Source organism: Syngnathus typhle, linkage group LG6, assembly GCF_033458585.1.
Source record: "Syngnathus typhle isolate RoL2023-S1 ecotype Sweden linkage group LG6, RoL_Styp_1.0, whole genome shotgun sequence".
Classification (NCBI taxonomy): Eukaryota; Metazoa; Chordata; class Actinopteri; order Syngnathiformes; family Syngnathidae; genus Syngnathus; species Syngnathus typhle.
The window spans coordinates 7,910,992-7,934,836 of record NC_083743.1 but is presented as its reverse complement, the minus strand read 5'-3'; the positions used below and the strand labels follow the sequence as shown (position 1 = coordinate 7,934,836).

Here is a 23,845-nt window from a genome sequence, read left to right as displayed (position 1 = left end):
AAATGTATGTCAGTGCAGTACAATACAGTATTCCTTTCGAGTTGACAGAAAAGATACGGTTTTAAAAGAATATTACATTTATTTTCCATTAATACAATTTTATTGGTTTATTATTATTTGAAACTACTCCAAATAAATGAATTCAGTGCTTGCCCGTGTGCGCGCGCTTGCATGTTTGCGCGTGCGCTTGCATGTTTGCGCGTGCGCTTGCATGTTTGCGCGTGCGCTTGCATGTTTGCGCGTGCGTGCGCGCCAATGTGAGCGTCAGCTTGAGAAAGTCAGACAGAATGCAGCTTGGTCCCAAAGCTTAATGTAAATGAAATCTACATTTCAGAAGATATGTACAACTTTGCGTTGTTTTTTTGTCACCTCCTAATATTAAGTGCTGTGGAAGCTAATACAGGTAAATATTTGCTTTTTTGGTGTGCTGTATAAATGAAATAGGTTTTTTTTTGTCTCATTTACCCCACATCAAAAAAGGAAAAAGAGCACTCGAATTTTCTGCCTTTAAAATGTCGCCACATATTTATCTGAATTTTGAATCTTGATGTTTTTGCGATGACGATATTGTACCAACACTAAAAAAATGTGTTCTAGTTCAACTTATTTATTTATTTTATGTCTAAGGTGGAGTGTTATTTTGGAAGGAGGATATCACAATGACATGTCCAGAAACTGGGACTTGGTTCAAAAAAGGAGAATCTGAATTTACAAGCGATACAAGCAAATCCTTAACAGTTGAAGGCTACAACAAAGGCCTTTACTATTGCAAATATAACAAAAACAGCGATGAAATCAAATATTATTTCTATGTGGAAGGAAAGGGTAAGTTGACACCATGGATGTGTTTACATGTGACATTGTGCATATCTCACTTATTGTCCACCTTCCTTCAGTCTGCGCCAATTGTTTTGAGCTGGACGCAAAACTGTTTGGGATATTCATTGTTGCCGATGTAAGCATAACAATTATACTGATGATACTCATCTACAAGTGCACCAAGAGGATAAGTTTACTGGGTACGAAAGGTGAGAAATTGTGTTTTATATTCCATTTTAATTAGTATAAAAGTCACCTTTGATACTTGAACAATCATTTTTAAATTTTATAAAAAAAATTATCGCAATAAGAATTTTACAGGTTGAAAATGTTCGACTTTTTTTTTTAAACATTTGAATTAAGTTCACATTTATCATGTATTTCTATATTTTTGCACCTGCAGGCCCGGACACACCTTCTCCTGATTATGATGTGAGTACAGGATAATGTAACAACAAATTTTCCATGATGTTATGACAAGAATTAATTTGGCATTCACTCGGGCCAAATAAAATCTGCTGAGGGGCACAGTTAACCTCCAATTGTGGAAGAAAAAATGTGAAAATATCAAATCAAAGAGGAAATGCTTTGTTCAATTACTCCTTATCAGAAATCATACCAATCAGTTTCTAGGTCTGTAATGAAACTAGAGAGAGACCAGGTGACTCCTTGTAATATATCCCGCCATCAGTTGTATTGTGTGCCTCTAACACCGTCATTATTGTTTTGTTGACAGGAACTGAAGGCACAAAACCGCTCCCAAGATCCATACTCTTTTATCAACAGCGGCCGATCAAGATGAAGCACTTGTGGCTGGCTGGTTACGAGACATACAACTGCTAGTATTCTGGCAACTCCATATTTACACAAGCATGTCACTCATTTTATCCTAACCATTATTTAGAAAGCTCACACGACAAAGTACGGCTCAACTGGGAAAAATACCAAAAGTTCAACCTTATGATGTGTATATTGGAATATTTCACGATCACATGACGTCGGTGCATCACACAATACATCTGACAAACATGGTTGAGGGGTTGCAAAGACTCCACAGTGGGACTTAAAAAGGGAAAAAATCAATTGCCTGGATGACCACTGATTTGTTCTAAAGTTGTAAAAAAAAATGTACAATGAAATACTTCCATTACTCTTTTAACTATGCAGTATTTCAATTTCAATTTTGAACTATCATAGAAGTGACATCATTACTTACCTAGCTTAAAGAGAAGTGGAGAAGAAAGCAGGCAGGTTGCTGAAGGTGACCTAACTTCATTACCTGTTACACAACTGGAAAAATAAGTTAACCTCCATATATTAAAACAAATAAATAAATGCCCACCAATCACTTTGATGAATGTACAGAGTAATGAATTCCTATTTTATTGTTAGTGTCAAATCATTGTGCATTTTTTGGGGTTGAACAAAGAAGGATATCAATACAAAAATGTTGAATATTTTGAACTGTTCTAAATGTATACTTCCATTAAAAATTAATTCATGCTTGTTTTACAGTATACTTGCTGTGCGATATATTATGTATAAAACCATTGTTGCAAAGGACAGCTCAATAAATGCAGTTAATCTTCGCTTTCCTTTTAATGTTTGTGGTTGGAAATATGATTGTGATGCTAAGACGGAAATGAGTGGAGAAGCCACAGCTCATATCCGTTAGGCTCCCACGTGCACACAGACGTGGTGCCATCACCTGCTTGAGCGAGGGAAAAAAAAAATGCAGCCACATGCTTGCTACATTACTGTGTAAAAATGCTTGGCTACTCATTTTGTCTGCGCTGGATTTTCCCAGCAACACCTCAAACGTGACGTCATGACATCAATGTCACGTTTCTTTGGTAGGCCTACGAATGAATCACTCCTATAAACAGGAGTGACATAAGATTTGATTTGAGATTGCTTGGCAAGGCTTGGCTTTCTTTTCAAGCTAGCGTCTGTCTCTCCTTGATTATGTACCGTAATTTTCGGACTATCAGTCGCACCGGAGTATAAGTCGCACCAGCCATAAAATTCCCAAAAAAGTGAAAAAAAACATATATATGTATATGTCGCTCCTGAGTATAAGTTGCCCCCCCACCCAAACTATGTAAAAAAACGCGACTTATAGTCCGAAAATTACGGTATGTGTATTTTTTCTCTCCATCTAAATCAAAGTGAGATGACAATGACGGAACAAGAATTTGTTTATTAACGTCATTACATGGGAAATGGAGACAGAAAGTCTTTGATACATGCTTTATAAAAATTATCCCAAAATCGGTGCTCAAGAATTGGTATTTTATTAGGGTGGGCCATGGTTTTCATTTGTTGTTGAGGCTATCATATACTTGTCTACGACCAGCCGTGTGATTCAGCTGAGGGAAGAACAAACGTACACATTGGTTATTATTCATTTTCTAACAAGAAAGTTACATCTTAATATTTGGAGATTTAGTTTACCTCTTGGTAATCAGCATTTGGGACTCTTATCTGGTTCTCAGATGGAATAAGATGTTTTCGATCCGAGTCTGAAAAGAAAAATACATTTAACCCACAGCAGGAAGATCTAGGAAAATCAATCGTGTCCAAAATAAGCGTTTGAAACAGGAAGAGGTTGATGGATTTACTTCTGTGTTGTGAGGAGACAACAGAGGCATGATACTGTGACGCAACAAGATAGACACCCACTCCGAGCACAATGGTAGCCATCAAATCTCCAACAGCTAGACCTAAAATGGACTCCCAGTCGAGCTCCACGCAGTTATCACAAGCTGGACACCAACAAAGACAAGAGCATTGACATTGAGATGATGGATGGATGGATGGATGGATGGATGGATGGATGGATGGATGGATGGATGGATGGATGGATGGATGGATGGATGGATGGATGGATGGATGGATGGATGGATGGATGGATGGATGGATGGATGGATGGATTTGCTTTGGTGCCAACTGAAAACTTTATAAAACAATTAAAAAATAGATCAATATTTTATCAAAGCAATCCGTAGGAGAACTTACTTCTGAATTTCACATAAATCTTTGATCCCATTGATTGATCTCGTTGATCCACACATACATATTCTCCAGAGTTCTCATCCTCGTATTTCAAAGTCATCTTGCTCATGCCACCTTTTGACAAAACTTTATTTTTACCACACGTAATAGTAATTTCCGCTGGTCCAGATTTCACAACGTTCAGGTTCGATTCTGTGAGGAACATAAAACATTAATGACTCGTAAAATATTAAGAGACAGTTGAACTGAATCCCACCGTTGGACGTACCTTCACCACACCAGACAAACTCTGTGGAAGAATTTGGAAAGAATATGCAGTGGGCCTCCTTAAAATTCAATGAAATGTTTCTAAACATGTACGTATGATACCAGAATAAGAAAATCTCACCAGTGAGTGTCCAAACAACCAGAAACGAAGATACAACAGTGTAGCTTTTCATTTTGTCATCAGAGCTGTGCCGATAGAAGATTGAGATATTGTCATCATTGTATGCACAAACAGCAGTCAGGTGTCGTGTCAAAACGCAGTACTAAAACTTTTCCATCGTCACATGCAATAAATTTGTGGATAAGCAAGTAAGAAAATATGAAACGTCATATTATTTGGTTTGAATTAAAACATGCACTGTACTTCAAAGCCAATCTTAGCGGAAAGCTATTTGCTAAACATAGTCAAATATAAATATTGAAAATACTGACCAGAATATTTACATCAGTCGTGCTTCTGGTCCCGTCTCATTTTTTCTCATCTCTTTCGAACTCTGAGTTGGAGTAGGAAGTGTATGCGTGCGCACACACATGCACACACACACACACACACACACACACTTCTCAACATACTGCAAAGCAACTGTGCTGTACTATAAAAGGAATTTAGTTGAAAAATACTTACTCATCATGTAACTCTCCCTCCTTTGTGCAGTCAGGTATTCCAAATATTTACCAGAGACTAGCAGCTTAAAAAACACACACACACACACACACACACACACACACACACACACACACACGGTGCAACCGCTTCTTTTGTTCTTGCTATTGTGATCAACTCAGTCAATGCTATAGAAAAAAAATATTCCTTTTATGTGGCCAGGTTATTTTGTGTAAATATAATAATAGTCTGCTACTATTTTATGAATGAATTAAGGGTACTGAAATAAATACATGTTACTTTGGATATGATTAATAGTTTTAAAAACTACTAAGTACTGATTTTTTATTTTCACAAAATGAAAAGAACACTGAAGGCAAAAACAAATATGTACAGTATGTGTTTCTCAATAACAGAATAAATATTTCTTTTGATCATGTGCCAATGTGCATATTCCCTCAAATGCTGCAGAGGTGCTGCAGGAAGCAAATACGTTCAGCCACAGCATAACAAAGCTTCCTGTCGAAACCCTTTGAGCCGCAGACTGCACCTGACTGTGTCTCACATTCACACAACTTAAACATGCATTATGATTCTACAATTTCTATTGCACCATTAAAAATGCAAATGGATGTCTACACAAAAGACTTTACTGTGTGAAAGGCACAAACACTTGCCTTGCATATTTCAGCAGACAAAAAGCCGCTCACGAGCGAGAAACGTGTTTTAGGCGCCCCCTCGTGGATGTCAGGAGAGCAACAATCGAGGCGAAATAGACATGTTGACTTTATTCAGTACCATCTTTTATATGCATACACATATACATAGTTATACAGTATGCTCTATATAATTTATATATCAATATTTTTTGCATCAACTTCATTTGTAGATTTGCCCACGTGCATGTATGTTTCTACAATATGAATTAATTTGAAGTCTTTTAACACCAGTAGGTGCCAATAATTATGGAGGATACTGTATCATCTTGAATATTCTGGAGTGTGCATTGCAGAATAAAGGCATTCCGTTTATAACAGCAGGAAAGAGAACACTACGAGCAAATGGTTACAGATGGCAACACATTAGTTTAGGAGTTCACACACGATATTCCAATACAATTGTTGAAGCATAAGATACCTCGTATGATCCACTGACAGATTTTGAACCAACTTAACCACTGTTAAGTTACATGGGTGACTTATTGTAGGGTCTCTGTTCAAATAATCATGCATGCAGTTGTCTAGTTCATGAGTTGCATCAGAGCCAGATCTCCTCACTGCTTGTGCTATTCGCTTTGTAGATGTAGCCCACCATTGGATATCTGGCGAAACCTGGCAGAGCCAGAGCATCAAGACAAAACAAATGACAAGACCACAAGTCATAAATGCAAAAAAAGCGCCACCTTACCTCTGGCAGCATAGGCTAAAGACAGATCTTCATCCTCCTCATCTGTCCTCTTGTCCCCCCCACTGAATTGCTGGGTGATCTCGCGTGCTTTGGAAAGCCATGTACGAGCATCGGAGCAATGGATGAAATATAAAAAACATGTAAGCAAAATGCAGTTTGACGGATAATCTTCAGCTTCTGCAGACCTTGCTTATCATCTGACCATTAGAATCAGGTGTGTTGCAACAGGAAGACCAAGGTTGAACTTTTTGACCATAATTCTAAAACATAATTTTTGGGGATTGATTTATTCTGAATAAAGCCACATTTTAGAAACAAGATGGTGTGCACACTTGCAGAGTCGCAACATTTAAGTTTAAGGAAAGTAATAGGGTGGATATGTGATTACGAAATTTTGCCGCCCTTGTTTAATTATTGCATTTTATATTTTTGGTTGGAATCATGAATGTAGTTTACCATCTGCCCCCTGAGTTGAAGTCTTACCCCTTTTCAAAGTACTGAGGTCATTGAGCTGCATATTGGAAGGAAGAGACATGTTCTCTCTGGGGATGTAAGTTCTGTCTGCTTTCAGGGTGACTGAGTCACTATGCAAGGACAATACAAACAAATGTAACATAGTCTGTTGAAGGTAAATGTATTAGAATCCCTGGCAGGAAAAAAAGAATGCGTTACCTTTTTGTTGTCATCAGAATCTCCACTGGCTCGTCTGTAACACCAAATAAATTATGTTACACTGCTAAAGTGTTGTTGCAAACCCGCAAGGGACTTGTGTTGTCTTACCAATGGATTTAATTGTTGTTTTTTGCATGAGGCAAAGGACTATCAGGCTGAGGATGAGAAGAGCCATGAAGGCCATGGACCCTCCAGCTACAATTCCCAACATTGGCACTTCCACACGAGACTGCAGGAACTCTGGAGAACAGATAAAGTGAGACCTCCAAAAGTCATCTATGTCCCCCTTTCCCACCCCGCCAACAACCTGCCAGCGAGAGGTTGCTTTGCGTTGTGCCCACACTGTTGCTAGCATTCAGTGAGATATTTCCTGATAGGCTACTGAGAGTGACCCTCAGTGTGTGATTGGTCAACCAAGGGTAGCCGTGCGAGTCGAGGATGATGATGTCTGAAATGTTAGCCACCAGTAGACCGGACTGATCCGCCAAGGTGAACGTTGCTGGCGGGTTGGACTGGACCAGCGCAAAGAGGCTTAACAGAAGACCGGGATCTGAGGTTTCACTGGAGTGTGCGCTCAGCCTGACGATCTCAGGCTGAACTAGAAGATGGATGAGAAGATTCACAAAGTTAGTGTGATAAAAATTGTATTTTGTTGGTGGTTAAAAGAATCATTTTATCAAATAAAACCAAATGTTGCAGATAAATGATTCACGGCTACTCACATTGGACATTGAGTGTGACTGTGGCATTGTAACTTTCCCCTGATTTGGGGTTCATTGCCACACACACCAGCTCTCTGTCCCACTTCCTGGCCCGCAGGGAGAATGTGCTATTGTGAATGGCTCTCAGTCTTGTGACCTCAGAGACTTTTTGGGCTGTCTTCCTCTGACCTCCTTTAGGAGGGTGCGACCTTTGCCGCTCACCGTTCAGGTACCAGGTCAACAAAGTCGGTGTGTGCCAACCATCTGAATGACAGTGGAACTTGTGAACCATATTTTCTCCTAGCGTCATCACTGTCTGACGATGTCCGTCAATTTTAGGGGCGGGTTCAACAGCACCTGTGGGTACACAAACTAAAATGTTAAAATACGGCTGACATTTTTGGACGGAAGTCAAGCAACAGCGTACGTCACCTGTCCAGGATAAGGCCAGCGTGTGAAGGAACACCACGGCCTGGGAGCCTGACGACCACATTCTCTTGCACACATTATCCATCCTACAATAACATACACACCTACCTGGAAAGAGAGATTGAGTTTGTTATTAAATATTACTTTGGAGATTTTATTGAGGCAAGGCATAATTTGCATCCATCACCTTCTTGTAATAATATAGAAGCTTTGCATGGCTGAGAAGTTGTGGATGAGGAGCAACTGTTCTTATTATGCTACATCACAAGTTGTCAACCGGTGGTCCGCGGCCCTTTAGTGGGCCGTAGCAGTATTGCAGGTGGTCCGCGAAAGGCTAAAATAATTGTAACATTATGAAGATAAAATGTATTTATTATTTAGTCTTGATTTCCTTTCCAGCTAATTTTTTGAATCGTTTACCCGTCTAAATGATGTAGCTGAGATTCCCAAAATAAATGCAAATAAATAGCCAGTATAAGTCTACCCTCCTTTGGTGCAAAAAATAAATAAATGAGATTCTATCCAAATGATGTCAGATGTAGCTGAGATTTCCAAAATAGACATATAGATGCATATAAATAGCCTGTATAGGTCTATCCTCCTTTGGTGCATCCAGAAAATACACACAAAAGAATACACAAAAACACAGATACTGGTGCAGATAAAGCTTGAATTATTAGATCATTGTGACGCACACCTCATAAACATGATAATGAGCAAGGAAATTGGTTGCATCCACCGGGCCTTGGTTTGACACAAACAATACAAATTCCTGCAAAGGCCCACACACATGCATGTTGATACAGATATTTGTGCTTTCCTCATTCTCAACTCAAATCATCCATCCCACTCACACACACACGGTGTTACCTCATCCCTTCCTGCAGATTGTGCTGCGATTCCGTTTGCCGGAGTTCCATGGCAGCAGGAGAGCGAAGGATGGCGATGAGAGGAAGGCCGCCTTTCTGACTCAGTCGCCCTCCCATCTGTGTCCACTCATAGTCACACGTACAGACACGCGTTTTTCTGCTCCGCAGGATATGGCACCTCCAGTAGCTGCGTTTACTCACTGGCAAAGCGAGCTGACTCAGGCAGTCACGCCGCCGCCACTAAAACGAGGCGAGAGTGGGAGGGAGGGAGAAGCAGGATGAAGGGGAAGAGGAGGGATGGATGGATGGATGGATGCACACCAATATTGTTCTGGGAATTGGGAGCAAAAAAGAGAGGCGGAGATGTTTTGAAGTGTGCTGAACAAAATAACCTTTCCTTCTCATTTTAGTCTTGAACATTGATCCATTGTTAAAAGTCACCACGAATGCACAGCACTTACTTGTTCGGTGCTCCATTATTTCAGGCTGGAATGTCTCTGCAGTGCAGTTGCAGACAGAAGCAGCAGCATGCAGAGCACTGCAGTAAGGACTATCTTAAAATGTTGTCAAAATGAATAGAAATATATATTTTTGTGGTTTAAACGTTCCTTATCAGCTTAATTCCCCCCTCCCAAACAATAGTATAAAAGAAAAAGACACACGTCCATGCCATTTTAAAGTATTTCTTTATTTATATATATATTTCATCTTAGTTTGGTTGATAATCTTTTAAACATGGTTGCACTTTAGTATTTTTGTACTCAACATAAAGGAAAAAAAAAAAAAGGAAAAAAAAAAAAAGGAAAAAAAAAATCTAAGAAAAATATAGAGTGGAGCAGAGCCGACTTGCAAAGAAAGAAAAGGCTGATGAAGAGTACACGTACACTAGAGGGCGTCATCAAGGAGGCAAAACAGAAAGGGAAAATCAGTCGGATATGTGAAGCAGCTCTCCCCCACTTTGCCCGACTCATGTGCAGCGCTTCCCATTCAATGGCACTGAATCTTCCTGCAGCTCTAACTTGGATTTCATGAACGACTTGCATGTCTTTTATACCCATCAGTCCTTTTACGGATCAGTGTTGGCTTGGTGCAGAGGTCCGCAGCAGCACATTTCTGACAGAGAACGAATTAAGGCGAGTTGGAGGAATTGAAACTTTTTGGAAATGTTTATAGAATCTTCGCAGGAAGTTAGACTGCAAATGGAAAGCACGAGCGCAGCTAGACACCAATGACTGCTGGTTTTTAAAAAGAGCAACCAGGGCAGTCTGGTATTGTGCAATTGGGCCTTTTTACTGCACCAGGGAAATTAATGTTCTGCTGTGGGCCCTCAGGTTTAGTTTCCAACAGCAATGTTGTAAATTAAAGGTGGGCTCATGAAACGTTACATTCACGTGCTTTGCACACCAAATTTAGAATTCATATTTAAAGTCAAAACCTTTTGTTGTTTCCTTTTGATCGTGCAGAGTCCAAGTGTATCAACAATTCCAAACCAAAATTTTAACTGTCCCATCTGTCCAGCCATGAGACGTGAGATAATAAAAGATGGCTGAGGGATCACAGCAAATTTTAAGGGTTTATAAAATCAAAAATAAAAAAAAGGGGGAGAGGGCAGGGTGTTGTCAGTCTTTATACATCTATGTTTTGGATGATATGTCAAGTTACTCCTTTTAGGTTTCAGTTTGTTATTTTTTCCCCGAGTATCAAGTCTGTAGCACCCAAACCAACCCGGACAAAGCCTCGAACTTGACCCTGTATAGCCTGCCACAACTATCTCAAATAAAAACCGGCGCAACAGCAATACAAATGGCATCAACAAAAGAAATACTTTAAAAAGCAACAAAAATTATTACTCTCCTCTTATTCAAGTGTCTCAATATAATATTAAAACAAATATGAACAATCGTTTTGAGACATAGAAAGAGCCCTGTCTCTCTTCTCTGTCCTCTTTTGGCAGGAAATTTCAAGATTCATAAAGCAAAAAAAGTAAACATTTTGATAACATAAAAGAAAATGATAAAAGAAAATAAAAGCCTCCCCAACATCTAAAAACAAATTTCAGAAATTGCAAAAGCGTTCTATACATGGCATCGCTGTACAAGGAAAGGAGCAAAAATCTGGTAAAACTACCCACAATGCAATACACTGTCACAGACATGAGAGAGAAGGTAACAGCAGGTGGGGGAAAATAAGGATGACATGAAGTTGGGGCTGTCCTAAAAGTAGTATGACATCATGAAAGGGAGGAGGAAGGAGAAGATCGTGTGACTCCAAAGTGCAGAATTCAGATTTTCTTCTCTTAATTATTGTCATCTTTGCAAGAAAAATCTGTTATTCTATAATAATGTCATCTTAATAAACATTATACTGGAAACCGTGATAATAACAGTAACAATATTGACCATTATGTCTAACATGGACATTACTATTTGACAATAAAATATATATGTATATAAAAAAAAGTGTGGGTGGGTGATTGAAAGCAAGAACAACCCAAAAAAAAAATGAGCTGGTTTAGTTTGTCCTCGTGAAAATGAAACTGAGCTCAGTCTTTGGGAGGGAGCAATGGAGGCCGACTCCAAACACCAATGCAGAAATTGGAAAAGCTCTGCAGTCTGCGAGTAGGGGAGGGAGGCGCGATGGGACGAGGGGTCGGTTGCAGCTTCAAAAGTCCTTTCTTCTCCACGCCTCTCATTGAGCAAGTGTGCGCACGAATCATCAGACACACAATGTGAATACTTTGGATCTGTTGCAGCAGTGTGTCTATTCCTTTTGTGTCGTTGGAAGTCAAACCGGCTTCGGTGGCCACAGAGGCACAAAACGATATGCGCACCGAGGGTGCCGAGCGGGACAATCTTAGTCAAGAAGAACCCGGTGGTAACAAATGATTGATGTTTGTGCAGGAGATGGTGGCACTTTGACCTTCTGAATGCTCCAACTGTCATCTTATGTTAACAACTCCCTCCCTACCTCCCTCCCTCCTCCCTCCCTCTTTACAAACAGATGGTGAGCAATGGAGAGATGGATGATGTCGGTTTGGCATGATGCAGCTCAACTCAAGTCAACACATGTCAGGATGCTTGACATAGACCACTGTACATGGGATACACTGCATCCTGGAGAGAAGACAATGGACACAAGGGGTGGGGGGGGGGGATATGATGCAAATTTCCATGTGTTGCCAAATAGCTGCATTGCAACTGGCCTGATGAAAAGATTACATACCATAGCTAGACTCCGGCCTGCTCCATGCTGTACTGCAGGTCTGGGGGCTTATAGCTGAGAAGCATATCTGTGGTGCAGGAAGAGGGATAGCAGGTCGCCGCGTGGAGCTCCCCTTCAACGTCACATACTGCTGGAAATAGACATTTTATTGCTGATATGGATTTTTTTTTCAAGTCACTATTGTTTTAGCTAATTGCAATTTTGTTTTTAGTGCTGACCTGATTCTTCCCGATGGTGCAGCTGCTGGCTTTCTGACAGTGACGTCTGGCTGAGAATGTCTGACATGCGAGCAGAACTTAACGCCTTCCCAGCCAACAGGCTCATCCCAGACATGGGCTCAGCTTGGTCCTGGACAGAAGATTCATCATAAAGGAAAGCATAATGAACATGAAACCTATGCCACAGGATGACAATTCGAAATCCAGGGTTAAAATCCAATGTTTTTCTCGACCATATGTAGCCACTCACATATGCGTCATCACAGGTCTGGATGGTGTGGTGACGCTGAAGTTGTCCTCGAGACCTGTAAACTTCTCCTTGCTGACCTCGTGAATAACCCAAGCCGTTGTGATCAGGCACCTCCATAGCTTGTCCTGTCTGTCTGCACTCTAAAGGTTCAGAGTCTGATCAAAATAAAAAAATGGGTGTGTAAAGTATGGTAACCTTAATCATGGGGATCTCGAGAAAGTAGTGCTGGGTAAACCCACCTCTAGATGCTGGAGGACTCAGACTGATATAGCCACGTCTGTGTGTAGGAGAGTTGTAGGGAGGGGTGCTGCCTCTAGGGGGAGCCAGGAGCTCATGACCTTCTCCTGCTTTGACCAGCAGGCCTTCATGCGTGTGATGGTAGCCAGCTGGTACCTCATCTTCCTCCATACTTTCCGAGTGGGGCAAGCTCGGACAAGGTGCTTGGTCAGGTTGCGGTTGGACTTCTGGAGGTCGGATCTGAAGAAGGTGGTGGTAGTGTTTGCCTGCTGGGGAGCTTTGAGGCGGCTGTGGTTCCAAACCCTCACCCTGGCTCAGCTGGCGCAAAAGTAGCATTTCTCCGTATTCCGGTGTTGTACTATTAGGTGGTGTTGGGGGTGCGGGACAAGAGCGGGGACTCTGTCTCTTCAGCAGTGCAGCCAAGTCTTGTGGTGGTAACCGAGGATCCGCATGGCCTGTTAAAGAGTGACGGGGGGACAAGAGCCCCTGCAGAGTCGGTGTAACGTGCTGTTGTGGGGGGCGGTAATCCATTGGAGTGGGGGAGAGTAACGCTTGCTGTAGTGATGATGGGGTGCCATAATTGCTAGCCCCGTAACCATCTAGTCCAGGTACGTTGAGAGAGGCCCCCTGCAGATATTGGCCATAGGCGCCCAGCACTCCGGGGGCACCTCGAGTGGCTGCGTCAGCAGAAAAAAGGTGGGGATTGAATTGAGCCTGGTCATAGGCCGAGGTGAAACGTCCAAGGCTACGACTGAAAAGGAAAAAGGGGGAGAATTAGCAATGACATGTTCTATTAGAACAAAAAGGGACTGTGGTTTAAGAATGTGGAGCAGGTCACTACATCACTCAACATGGGAAGTTCTCAAACTATGTCAGCTCCTTTCTCACATCCAAAAATCTTCACTGAGAGACTTGTGGGTCTTTCTGGGTCAACATTTATGCAAGGATGGTCACACAATCTCTCAGTGAAGAAAAGGGTGGAAATATTTGCAACACAATACGAATCTGGAACCTCCCACTGAAACTATAGACACTTCTATACTTGCTGCCACATAACATACTATACATCCACTCACCAAATAAATAAGCGCAGTTGTTGTCCATGAGGCTTTTCCACTTACTGTTTTGTCAGTGATGGTAACTAATGTCCTTGTTACCTGTGCTTATATATAAAATGTTTACCCTAAGCATTACTGTGTGATTAAAATGAAATGAAACAATTCCAAGCATGGGTCCTGTAAAATGAAATGGAATGAGTCCATTCACAGGCCTGAGCGGTTAAGATACGTTGTGAATTCGAACACTGAGGCTCCGTCCGGTCACTGCGCAGGAAGATTCATGTCACCTGTGCGATTCTGCATTGTCGGCGCTCAGCTGCTTTCCGAGAACTCTGTGTCCACAGGGTGTCGATAAAAAGCTACCCTGTCTCTGTGGCCCAACTCCCAATTCCACTTCCTGTACCTGAATAGTCACCTGGATAAATCAGACATTTGAGTCAGAAAATAAACAGTGGGCAAAATAGTATAGTCCAAGTTTGACGGTAATATCAAAATATTGAAAATCTCACTTGCTGCTGTTGAGGTACACCCTGAGCCAGTGGGACAGATGGGTGTACAGACGGTGACTGCTGATTGGCTGGTACAGGCACTCTTGGAAGGCCTGCGGGAGGTGGGCTAGCACTTTGACCCTGGTACAGTGAAGGAGAACCATGTTGATACGGTACCGAGGATGGACCTAAGGAGGGCGAGAACAAAATGTTCACAAACAAGTTTCTCTGGGTCTGAGCTCATCCGAGTTGGCGCGATGCAAAGAGGAAGTGTGCTGTGGTCTGACAAGTCCCCCATTGCAAATTGTTTTTGGAAATACTGGATTTCCTGCCATGTGGGCCAAAGAGGTAAAGGGGCATCCAGATCTGCTATCAACACGCAGTTCCAAAACATGGGGAGTGTGTTTGTGCTCATGGCAAGAAGTCACCATTACCAGTTTTGGAGATACTTTGGAAAGCGTATAATGTCGGTGTGCTTGTTTTTCTCAAGGTTTTACGGTACTTACCATGCCCTGGCATTATGCCTGCAGAGCCAGGCGGAGAAGTCTGATTTGGCTGTCTGAAGAGGTGGTTGCTCGGATGTGTTGGCGGAGGACTCGATGGCTGGATACGCAACCTGGGGGAGGACAAGAAAGAGAGTTGGAGAGAATATACGTAGATACAACAATTACACAACACCAGGAGCTCTGCACCACATTATTAGATTCATTCTTTGCTGGATGCAATGTCTATAATTTACCTCTGGAGCTGGTGGGTTAGGTGACTGGGATGACTCTCTCCATGGCCTAAAGATAGACCCTGCAGAGAACAATTTTAATAACGCGAGCCATTCTTCTGACTCTGCATAAGCATGGGACTCTATAAGTGCCTACCTGGATTTGCTGGTGGAGGATTTGTTGCTCTTGCTGGTAGAGAATATGCTGTTGTTGGGTGTGCTCCAGGAATCGCTCATCCTGCTGGGCCGCATACATTTTCTGAAGCTGTTCACACTCCTGTAAAAAGATCAGACAATCAGGAAAAAAAATCTGAAGATCATTTTACTCTGAAGTAATCCCCTCCACAATAAAATCAGTACGTACCTGCTTGAGTTGTTTAATGAGGCTACTGTTCTCGAGATGCATTTTGAAGGCTTGAATGGTGGCAGCGCCGTCAGAGAACCTTCTGACGGGTGAGAAGCGTTCCATAGGAAGATGAAGTGTGTTACAGTCTTTGTAGCTTGATCTGAGGAGGAGACCAAAGAGAACAAAAACAAATCGAACAAGCACACAACGGAGACGCACAAACACACACACACACATGGAACACACAAGCACACAGGAATAACAAATAACAAAAAAGACAAACATTCAGACATGGTACACCAAGAGAAAAAGAAAAATGATTAGGTATCATTCACAAAACATATTTAACTAGATTAGTATAACAGCTGACTGGTAATCAATGAGTATTTTTTTTTAGTATAAGTATTGCTTCTGAAATGAAACTGCCGCGGTGACATGAGGCAGGTGTATCATTGCTTAGTTGACCCACTTTCCATCACAAACGTCATTTTGATGTCCACCAAAAGCCACGTGTATCCGTTGTGGCTCAAAACACCAGCAAACAAGATCAAGAAAAAAAAAAAAATAGAATAACTCCGTTGTCAGTCAACCAGACCAAAGATGACAATTAACGAACTGAAAAAAAAACCTACTGGAACCGTTGCTGGGGCAATACCTCACTTTGCATCAAACACCACCATTAAAATTTTTTTTTTTTCGGGTTTTGACGTTAAGGGTGCGGTCATTTTCAGCAGAGCGCGTGCTCAGTAACTTTGAGACAGTTTGTGCGTAATCCAGCACAGAGTGGGTGCATCCCCTCACCGGGTGTGTGTGTCAGGGGCCCAGACCACCCTCTGGCGGGGGCCCTGTGACCGCTGGGGCTCTGCCGAGGGATCGCCATGCGATGTGCTCATGAGTGCGTGCGTCGTGTGCCGCTTGCAGCGGTTCGCCAGGTACCTGGGCCGCAGGGAGGGGGAGGATGGGGGGTGAAGGTGGGAGACAGGAAGCAGTGCTGGTCAGCTCACTGCCCTTGTTTGCTACTAAAGACAGGGGGAAGGCCCACCCATTTCCGCCACTGCCAAAAGGGGGGGGTAAACGCAACATTTTGCCTAACTGTAAAAAAAATTCAAACACAAAGTGATGTTAGAGCTTATAATCAGCATTTGTATTCCGCGATTTTTTTTTTTTTCCATTACAGGCTTTGCAAGCTGAGAGTTAGCAAAGCTGGATGAGAAAAGGTGGAAACCGGAAAGGGGTAAAATTATCCATGGACTGACGTAGGAATCAAGAAGTGGTGGCTTTAGAGTTTGGCTGATTTGAGTTGAGAGCCAGAGAGGAAGGCACTTGCACGATGGCAGAAGGAGCAGAGACAAGGTGAGCGCCACAGCAGAGTGGCCAGGACCCGTGGGGGTGGGGGAAAGCAAAGCACGCTCCCAGCAACCCAGGCCACCAACAAAAGATGCACTAACTGCTGCACAGAGACGACTAGTTAAGAAGACTTTACCTTGACCAAGTTCCCAGCACTAACCAACCCTGTAACAGTCACCGACTGTCAAGGTAACATGCCACTCACACGATCCAGTTTTGACAGCCACCTGTCTGTACAAGGTATCCTACAACCAAAAACTGTTACGCTCAGTTACCTTTGAACTGCTTCTTGATCTGGCTCGCCATCTGATCCCTCCTCATCAACCGGAGCAACAGCAGGAATTGGGTGCTGAGGGAAGCAGAGAGTTTCCATTAACTTTACTGAGTCAACTAATAGAAAAAAATAATGATACTAATCAATTACTACTACTACTACTCACTGGACTGGTAACAAGAGGTGATGGCCCCCGAGGCCTTTTTAGGAGTTGGGCATGTAGTTGGATATTGGCACCACCATCGGAAGCTCTTCGACCAAGAGGCCCCATGCCGTTGAGTAATTGCAGAGTGGGTGGTTGCAGCAATGACTGCTCCTGAAGTTTGAACAGAAAATCAATCAAGTTTAACTTGGCTCACAATTTATGTGGAATTGCTGGTCCCCACAAGTTATCTGATGACTAAAGGGAACTTCTAAGACAGAATTTAAATGACTGCACCTTGTATTCCAACTGCTGTGTGGGTTGTAGGCTCTGCGTTGGCATGAGAGTGTGCATTTGGCCCATCATAGGCGTGAGTGGAGGGAAAGGAGGCTGGGGCACTGCTCCCCGGGGGAAACCTGGTGGCAGTTTCTGGAGGTCCTCTTGCATCTCAGTCCTAATAGTGAAGGAGAAAAAAAAATGCATTTAGAGAGGCACATGCCAAGTTATTAACACCAGCAATGGCCCGGTGGTGATATTTGTGGCAATAACAAACTGCAGAGTGAAAGGAGATGACTGCATTACCTTTGGTCTGGTACACCCACAGTGTGCCGCCTCATTGAGAGGTACCGAGCCATGGCTTCAGGAGATGGCTCTTCGCCTTCATCACTGTCGAGTGCCATATTGCCGTCCGGCTAAACACAAAAATCAGACATATTTAATCATTATCTTTGATTCTAAAAAAATAATCTTAAAGTATATATATGAAGTATTATACAAGATGACTACCAAATTCTATATTTTGATACAGGGCTCGAATATTAATTTATATTTTAATGCGATTGTGAATCTGCTTGGAGCACTAGTGTTTAACATTTATATTTGTGATGTGTAAAATTCCAATTAGTTTATAGTGGGAAACATCATGCATTAATTTAAATCTTAAATAAAACTTCCTTCATCCAACCTAAAATTGGCGTTGCAATAAATATCTATTCTGACAAAAATGTCAATAAAATGTGCAAAAACCAACCATCCTTGACTCACCTCAACAATCTGGTTCTCTGGGTTGATAAGCTGGACATGAGGAACCGTTATGTTAACTGGATTACCCTGTGGATCCATCTACGCAAGCAAACAGCGAGACAAAAGGGTCAGGTGAGGATTGCGCTCATTTTTGAAGCAATCCTCTTAGAGGAGTGGGATTGGCACGTTGGTTAAGGTCAGTAACCATTTAGCACAAGGGCTTTCAAACATTGATAAAATAGGACGTAAATAGTGAAGTGATGCTTAAATTTAACTCATGATCTTGGCTTTTTTATTTTATTTAAATGAGCTCAAAATCCTTTCGCAGCAGACGGCTTTTCTGTGCACAGGCAGACGTTTTGCTCGTTTGAATTCAAATTGAAAGTATTTACCTGTACAGTGTTAATGGGATAGGTAATGGGGCGTGGTGTGGGTGGAGCAACGCGCAACGTCTTGTGTTTCTTGAGACGGTCAGATAGCAAACTGTAGATGGCACTGTAGTGATCATATGCATCTGTTTGTAGGGACTGAGGAAAGAAAACAGGGAACATTTTAGAGTAAAAACTCAGATTGACCATGAAAAAAAAAAACCTCCGTTTTTGTCTGACCTGAATTGTGCGTTCTCTGTCCAGGCCCATCTCGGACATAGCTATGAGTACTTGCTCATTGATGAGCTCTGTCTCTCTTTCAGTCTTAACCAGCTCACACTCTGCTATCAACTGAATGGGAGAAGAAGGGAATCAATCAGGATTGGAAAGATGATACCCATAATGTACAAAATTGTCTGAATTCAATCAGGTTATTACGAACAATATAATCTTTCCTGGAATCCAGAGGTGCACATTAGTTCTCTGAGAACTCACCCTTTCAAATTCGGGGTCTGGGTCTCCTTGTCTCATCCACTTGTTCTTACAGATCTGTTCCATTGTTAGCCGTCTGCTGGGCTCCAGAACCAACATATGTCTGATCAAATACTCACAGTCTGTTCAAAAACATACGCAGATACATTTAGTCCTATTATCCTGCAACAATTTTTAGGAGGGGGCAAAAATAAGACGTACCTGTAGACATAAAGAAGGGGATACGGAACTTTCCACTTAGGACTCGTGCTCGCAAATTCTGCAGAGTGCTGCCATCAAAGGGGAGGGCACCACACACCAATACATATAAGACCACACCTAAGCTCTGAACAGACAAGAGAGAACAAGATTATAGTAATTCCCAAACTACAGCGAGCACCTGCACCCAAAGCCTTCCATTAAATGAAATGATAAAAAAAAATGGCATATCTATTTTAAGATCTGACTCGACAAAAGTCTCAATAGATAGTTGTGGAGGAAAGTTAATGTTTGTCAACTCACCCATATATCTACTTTGGGTCCATCATATTCTTTGCCTTCAAAAAGTTCTGGTGCCGCATAAGGAGGACTGCCACACCAGGTTTTTAACAGCTGTCCTCGGGAAAACAGGTTACTGAAACCAAAATCTGACAGGAAACAGGGAGGTTGGTTATTTCATTCTCTGGGCATATGGAAAATACTCCCATCACATGTTAGCACTTGCCTACACCGACTTGAGTTTAAAGAGCCCGAAAGCAAGTAAGATTCTCTCGTGACAGATCACACACCTGCTATTTTAATGTTGAGATTGTGGTCCAGAAGCAGGTTCTCGGCTTTCAGGTCTCTGTGGACAATGTTACGGCAGTGACAGAAATGGACTGCTGCGACAATCTGTTTGAACTTCTTCCGGGCGTCCTTTTCTGCCATACGTCCATGGGCCACCAGGTGGTCTGGACGTGCAAAAGCACAAGTGATTGTTAAAAGAAAAAAAAGTGACAACAGAAGATATCCCCTCGTAATTATTGACAAACAAAAATAATGCTATATTTTACATTGTAGACATTTTAAGAAATGTGAAATTCCTCTCCTAAGTACACCACAAATTAAAAAATAAATAAATAAAAACCTGCTCCAAAGTACACTAAAAAAATAATAATAATAAAATGTGGAGTGCATCTTACCAAAGATTTCTCCACCGCTGGCATATTCCGTTACTAAATAAATCATTCTCTCTGTCTCCATGACCTGTAGACAAGAGTAAGTTTTACAACCACACCAGTAGGCCCAGCGGCGAGTAATGGCTAACTTCACTAACATAACCAGTAAGCAAAATCTGTCAACTCACCTGGTACAGACGAATGATGTGCGGATGCTTTAGTAACTTCATGATTTGAACCTCCCTAAAGATCTTTTTCAAGTTTTCATCATCCAGCTGGGTCTTGTCCACTATTTTTATCGCCACCTGGTAACAAAGAGAGAAGATTGGGATAGATGAGAAATCGGTGACAGGGACAATTAAGGGAAAGATGTTTCGCAATCTGATTGGCTGTGATGTCATAATTTGCCAATTAATCAGTGAAACGTGATTGTTGACATGTACGTATATTCCCATAGACCTCAACCATGACCTTTTGACAGTCACTCAGGTGATTGCATAACTACCGAGTCTACAACAATGGGACCGACAGTGTGGAAGATGACGGTGTGTGACAGTGTGTTTCTCTGGAAATTTGGAATGGCAGGATTCCTTTCATGATTTAATCGAGCGGATTGGATGAGGCTGTTTAAAAAATGCTACCCACTACTAAAAATAAATAAGCGTGTGTGAGAAAATTCCAGGCGTGTTCAATGTTAACAAACACGCAGCAGAAGCATCCTCTGTCAAATTCTGTTGTGTGCCATCCCAACCTCCCTTTTCCTGACAACCAAGGAACAACGGCATTCTGACAAGACAGACTTCCTGTTGCAGACAGAAAGGGGAAGTGAGGGAGAGTGAAGGGGGGGGGACCCCTGAGGCGCCACAAAGCAACAGAAAACAATGAGGATTTTTATAACATTCACAAAAGAATATATATATATTTTTTTACATGAATTTCTTTTTTTTTTATGACAGCTCGTACTCATGATTTTCAGTTTTGGCTGAAATTTAACTGATTTGAGTTTGAAACAAATTCTTGGAACTTCTAGCATTGGCACTGTGTTTGACTCAAAGATTACATTTTACATAAATACTGAACTGATGGTCGAACAGACAAAGACTTCATTGAATGCGGAAGTTTAATTCGTTTAATGTCAGTGATGCAATCTTACGCAATTTTGATCACGCTTTTTATTATTTTAATTTTTAGCACATGTTCCTCTACCTGCTGCTACAATGGGCTATCTGATGGTAAAATAAGACAACAGCTACATAATTGTTTAATTCATTTTCCATTAAATTGACACGATTAACATTAAACATTTATATTACCAATGTTATTTGCACCATTTTGCACCACAGAGTAAAGTTTTGAGCACTGCACAATAATAATTCATTTTTGCTTTCCTATGGGACAGTTTTCAATTTGTTAAATTGATTTCATTATATGAAAAAAAAAGCAGACAATTACCTGAAATTACAAAATTTCAATTAAAAAAAGCATAGAGAAGATCTCACAATTCTGTTCTCTACCCTGGTACAAAATTAGTACCACCACTATTACTTGAAATTGTGCTAGAGGCTTGCGTTGACCTCGCAAGCTGCAGATGCAAGACACATTGACCCACGTCTCCTTGTCAGCATGCATCTAAACACAAACATGACATTAAACAGTGCGTACAGTAAACAAACTAAAAGCCCTTCAATAGGCTAAACTGCAGAAGTGCTTCAAACTGCAGACTTTCAACATGTGAGCACCCAAAAATATCTCATGAATCACAAGTTGTAATAGGTTCTGTTGTGCCTGCATCATGAAATTCAAGAATGCCAAATATGCTAACTGAGGCAATTATGATCTCTTTTGTCTTGACAAGCTTTGCAATGATCGCTACCAACAGGATGAATAAAAAAATAACTAAATTGCTTAATAAACAATACTAGTGCTTCCTAATATGTCCCAAGGGTTCAACATAGAAAACCAAACAACAGGAGTTGTATGAAGTGGTGTAAAACAAAATAAAATCATCAATGAACAAAATCTTCCTTGGAGTAGAATAGGCTCACTTTACTACTCCACAATGACAGTTTGACCGTGACATTAACTTAATCACAAGTTTGTGCCCTGGGCAGACGTTACCGGCAACAGGATGTTTATGCCGATGATGCCTGAGTGTTGCCAAGCGGACTAGGGTGGTCTTGTCTTTGTTGCCTCCAGGTGTGGGATGGGGGGAAAAGAAAAAAAAAAAAAAAAAAACACTTGCTGTGTGTTTAAATCTCTTGATTCACAAAATGACAAACGATCAAAATAAAAGGAGGGGGGGGGAATTACTTCACTGCACCCAGAGGTCCTTTATTTACAAATACCACAAACTGCTGCTGAAAGGTTTTGCTGTCTGGATAAACTGTCTAAATATTACCTCAGCATTACAACTATCATTAAATCAGTGTCACCTTACATATAACTCTTAAAGGAGTTGTGTCGAGTGATGACAATGCCATTAACACTTGTTTAATTCATTTTCCATTAAATTGATACATTAGTAACTTAACTGCAGATGAGAAACGTGCACACATAAACAATGTAGTTTGCCAATATTACTATGACACTTTATTATTAATATTTTCTCAGATTACTTTTCATTGAATTAGAGACCGTATCTGGGGGGGAAAAGCCCCCAAATTAAAAAAATAATTGTATTAGTAACTTTTAAGCCTTCTATAAAGGATTACTGTGTTGCATGTAACAACATTTAGGATATTATAGATGGAGCTACTAAAAAAAAAAAAAAGTCAGCATCCTTGTCAAAATTGGTCAGACATTTTTCCGGACGATGAGTAAACGGGGGACATTTGTCGCTTTTGAAGATCCCAGCTGCAAGGACACTTCGAATAATATCAAATGCTTGTTGCTTATTAGAATATATTGACAAGCGTTTGACTAATTGCAATGCATTGGTATTTCTTTATTAGAGCTGCATTCAAAAAAGCTAATTCGCTGCTAAGCTAACTGCTACAGCGGGAACATTTTGCGTCTCTTTAGATCTTCGCCAGTACCCTTCTCTCTGTCCTCTGCGCTTTGTCACAAATGAAACCATGAGTAATGTCGCGTAAGAATTGTGTGGAACCATCGCTGATTTTTCTCCACTAACAGGGTTTAATGTCACCAATTTCCAGAGATGTCATGCATTGAATGACCCGACTACAAGCAGCGGTGTCCCTAAAGCGAGCTTGCCGTTTTGTCTAGGGAGCTTGAAGGCCCCGGCTTCGTCCCGGTGTTGCGCTAAAAACCCTGATCGATTCGCAATGACAACTTGCCATTGGTCACCTAAAATAGTCCGCAACTAGTAGCCTTACCTTTGCTTTGGTAATGATGTGGGTGGCCAGTTTAACGACCGCAAAATTTCCCTTGCCGATGGTCCGCTCGATCTCGTAGTGGCCCACTCGAGCAGGAGGGGGCCTGGTGGTCGAAGTCTGAGCAGGATTGGGGATGCAGCCGGTGGCCGCGCCTGGACGACCGGGGTGGCTAATCCCGGGGGTTGGCTGGACTCGGTTCTGAGGGTCCATGCCTGCGTGGCTCGGTCGGGCAGCGTGCGCTATCCCGGCCGCGGGAGTCCCGGCAGCACCTCCGCTTGACACGGCCGCCATCTTCTCGCCTCTCTCTGCGGGAACAACAAGCAGCCCTGCGCAGCGCGCGCACGCCCCCGCCCTGCGTCATTTTACGTGCAGCGCTCCTTCGCAGCGCCCTCTCTAGGTTGTTACTATGGA

The 23,845-nt window shown here is 41.8% G+C and overlaps 4 protein-coding genes across 7 annotated transcripts; 1 reads left to right on the top strand and 3 right to left on the bottom strand.

The window, feature by feature from the left end:
• The first annotated feature begins 244 nt into the window (after positions 1-244).
• Positions 245-2,408, top strand: LOC133156013 (T-cell surface glycoprotein CD3 epsilon chain-like). The gene is made up of 5 exons (XM_061281743.1): positions 245-403; positions 628-825; positions 897-1,028; positions 1,223-1,251; positions 1,556-2,408. The coding sequence occupies exons 1-5, from the start codon at positions 340-342 to the stop codon at positions 1,619-1,621; spliced, it is 489 nt and encodes a 162-aa protein (XP_061137727.1). The 5' UTR covers positions 245-339; the 3' UTR covers positions 1,622-2,408.
• A 591-nt stretch (positions 2,409-2,999) lies between these two features.
• LOC133156012 (T-cell surface glycoprotein CD3 gamma chain-like) lies at positions 3,000-4,785 on the bottom strand. Its single transcript, XM_061281742.1, has 8 exons — positions 4,727-4,785; positions 4,534-4,595; positions 4,223-4,287; positions 4,103-4,123; positions 3,838-4,026; positions 3,441-3,584; positions 3,274-3,341; positions 3,000-3,188 (listed from the first exon to the last, which is right to left on the bottom strand). The coding sequence occupies exons 3-8, from the start codon at positions 4,272-4,274 to the stop codon at positions 3,135-3,137; spliced, it is 528 nt and encodes a 175-aa protein (XP_061137726.1). The 5' UTR covers positions 4,275-4,287; positions 4,534-4,595; positions 4,727-4,785; the 3' UTR covers positions 3,000-3,134.
• Positions 4,786-5,494: 709 nt separating this feature from the next.
• LOC133155625 (transmembrane protein 25) lies at positions 5,495-9,067 on the bottom strand. Its single transcript, XM_061281086.1, has 9 exons — positions 8,785-9,067; positions 7,918-8,022; positions 7,507-7,842; positions 7,092-7,382; positions 6,893-7,024; positions 6,785-6,818; positions 6,596-6,696; positions 6,113-6,199; positions 5,495-6,036 (listed from the first exon to the last, which is right to left on the bottom strand). Exons 2-9 carry the CDS (start codon positions 7,997-7,999, stop codon positions 5,963-5,965), a joined length of 1,137 nt encoding a protein of 378 aa, XP_061137070.1. The 5' UTR covers positions 8,000-8,022; positions 8,785-9,067; the 3' UTR covers positions 5,495-5,962.
• Positions 9,068-9,452: 385 nt separating this feature from the next.
• Positions 9,453-23,760, bottom strand: sik3 (SIK family kinase 3). 4 transcript variants are annotated; one of them, XM_061280015.1, is made up of 26 exons: positions 23,435-23,760; positions 20,288-20,404; positions 20,124-20,187; positions 19,731-19,892; positions 19,465-19,589; positions 19,165-19,288; positions 18,967-19,085; positions 18,712-18,822; positions 18,496-18,630; positions 18,125-18,202; positions 17,663-17,772; positions 17,378-17,534; positions 17,105-17,254; positions 16,940-17,013; positions 16,119-16,253; positions 15,336-15,477; positions 15,129-15,248; positions 14,996-15,054; positions 14,763-14,872; positions 14,278-14,444; positions 14,056-14,183; positions 12,713-13,461; positions 12,474-12,628; positions 12,224-12,353; positions 12,006-12,135; positions 9,453-11,896 (listed from the first exon to the last, which is right to left on the bottom strand). In XM_061280015.1, the coding sequence occupies exons 1-25, from the start codon at positions 23,723-23,725 to the stop codon at positions 12,011-12,013; spliced, it is 3,837 nt and encodes a 1,278-aa protein (XP_061135999.1). In that variant the 5' UTR covers positions 23,726-23,760; the 3' UTR covers positions 9,453-11,896; positions 12,006-12,010. The 4 variants fall into 4 exon arrangements, with proteins under 4 accessions (XP_061135999.1, XP_061136000.1, XP_061136001.1 ...); XM_061280016.1 differs by having other exon boundaries at positions 12,006-12,132; XM_061280017.1 differs by lacking the exon at positions 16,119-16,253.
• Between the last annotated feature and the right edge of the window lie 85 nt (positions 23,761-23,845).

Coding starts and splice junctions, on each gene's coding strand:
- LOC133155625 (XM_061281086.1), bottom strand. CDS start 7,999: ATGGATAATGTGTGCAAGAGAATGTGGTCGTCAGGCTCCCAGGCCGTG. Junction 6,697..6,784: donor ATTCTGATGACAACAAAAAG/GTAACGCATTCT, acceptor GTCCTTGCATAG/TGACTCAGTCACCCTGAAAG. Junction 6,037..6,112: donor TTTAGCCTATGCTGCCAGAG/GTAAGGTGGCGC, acceptor TGGCTCTGCCAG/GTTTCGCCAGATATCCAATG.
- sik3 (XM_061280015.1), bottom strand. CDS start 23,725: ATGGCGGCCGTGTCAAGCGGAGGTGCTGCCGGGACTCCCGCGGCCGGG. Junction 17,014..17,104: donor CACCTCTTGTTACCAGTCCA/GTGAGTAGTAGT, acceptor TGCTTCCCTCAG/CACCCAATTCCTGCTGTTGC. Junction 12,354..12,473: donor AGACCTGTGATGACGCATAT/GTGAGTGGCTAC, acceptor TCTTCTGTCCAG/GACCAAGCTGAGCCCATGTC.
- LOC133156013 (XM_061281743.1), top strand. CDS start 340: ATGTACAACTTTGCGTTGTTTTTTTGTCACCTCCTAATATTAAGTGCT. Junction 404..627: donor TGCTGTGGAAGCTAATACAG/GTAAATATTTGC, acceptor TTTATGTCTAAG/GTGGAGTGTTATTTTGGAAG. Junction 1,252..1,555: donor CACCTTCTCCTGATTATGAT/GTGAGTACAGGA, acceptor TTTTGTTGACAG/GAACTGAAGGCACAAAACCG.
- LOC133156012 (XM_061281742.1), bottom strand. CDS start 4,274: ATGAAAAGCTACACTGTTGTATCTTCGTTTCTGGTTGTTTGGACACTC. Junction 4,124..4,222: donor GGTTGTTTGGACACTCACTG/GTGAGATTTTCT, acceptor ATTCTTCCACAG/AGTTTGTCTGGTGTGGTGAA. Junction 4,027..4,102: donor GTTTGTCTGGTGTGGTGAAG/GTACGTCCAACG, acceptor TGTTCCTCACAG/AATCGAACCTGAACGTTGTG.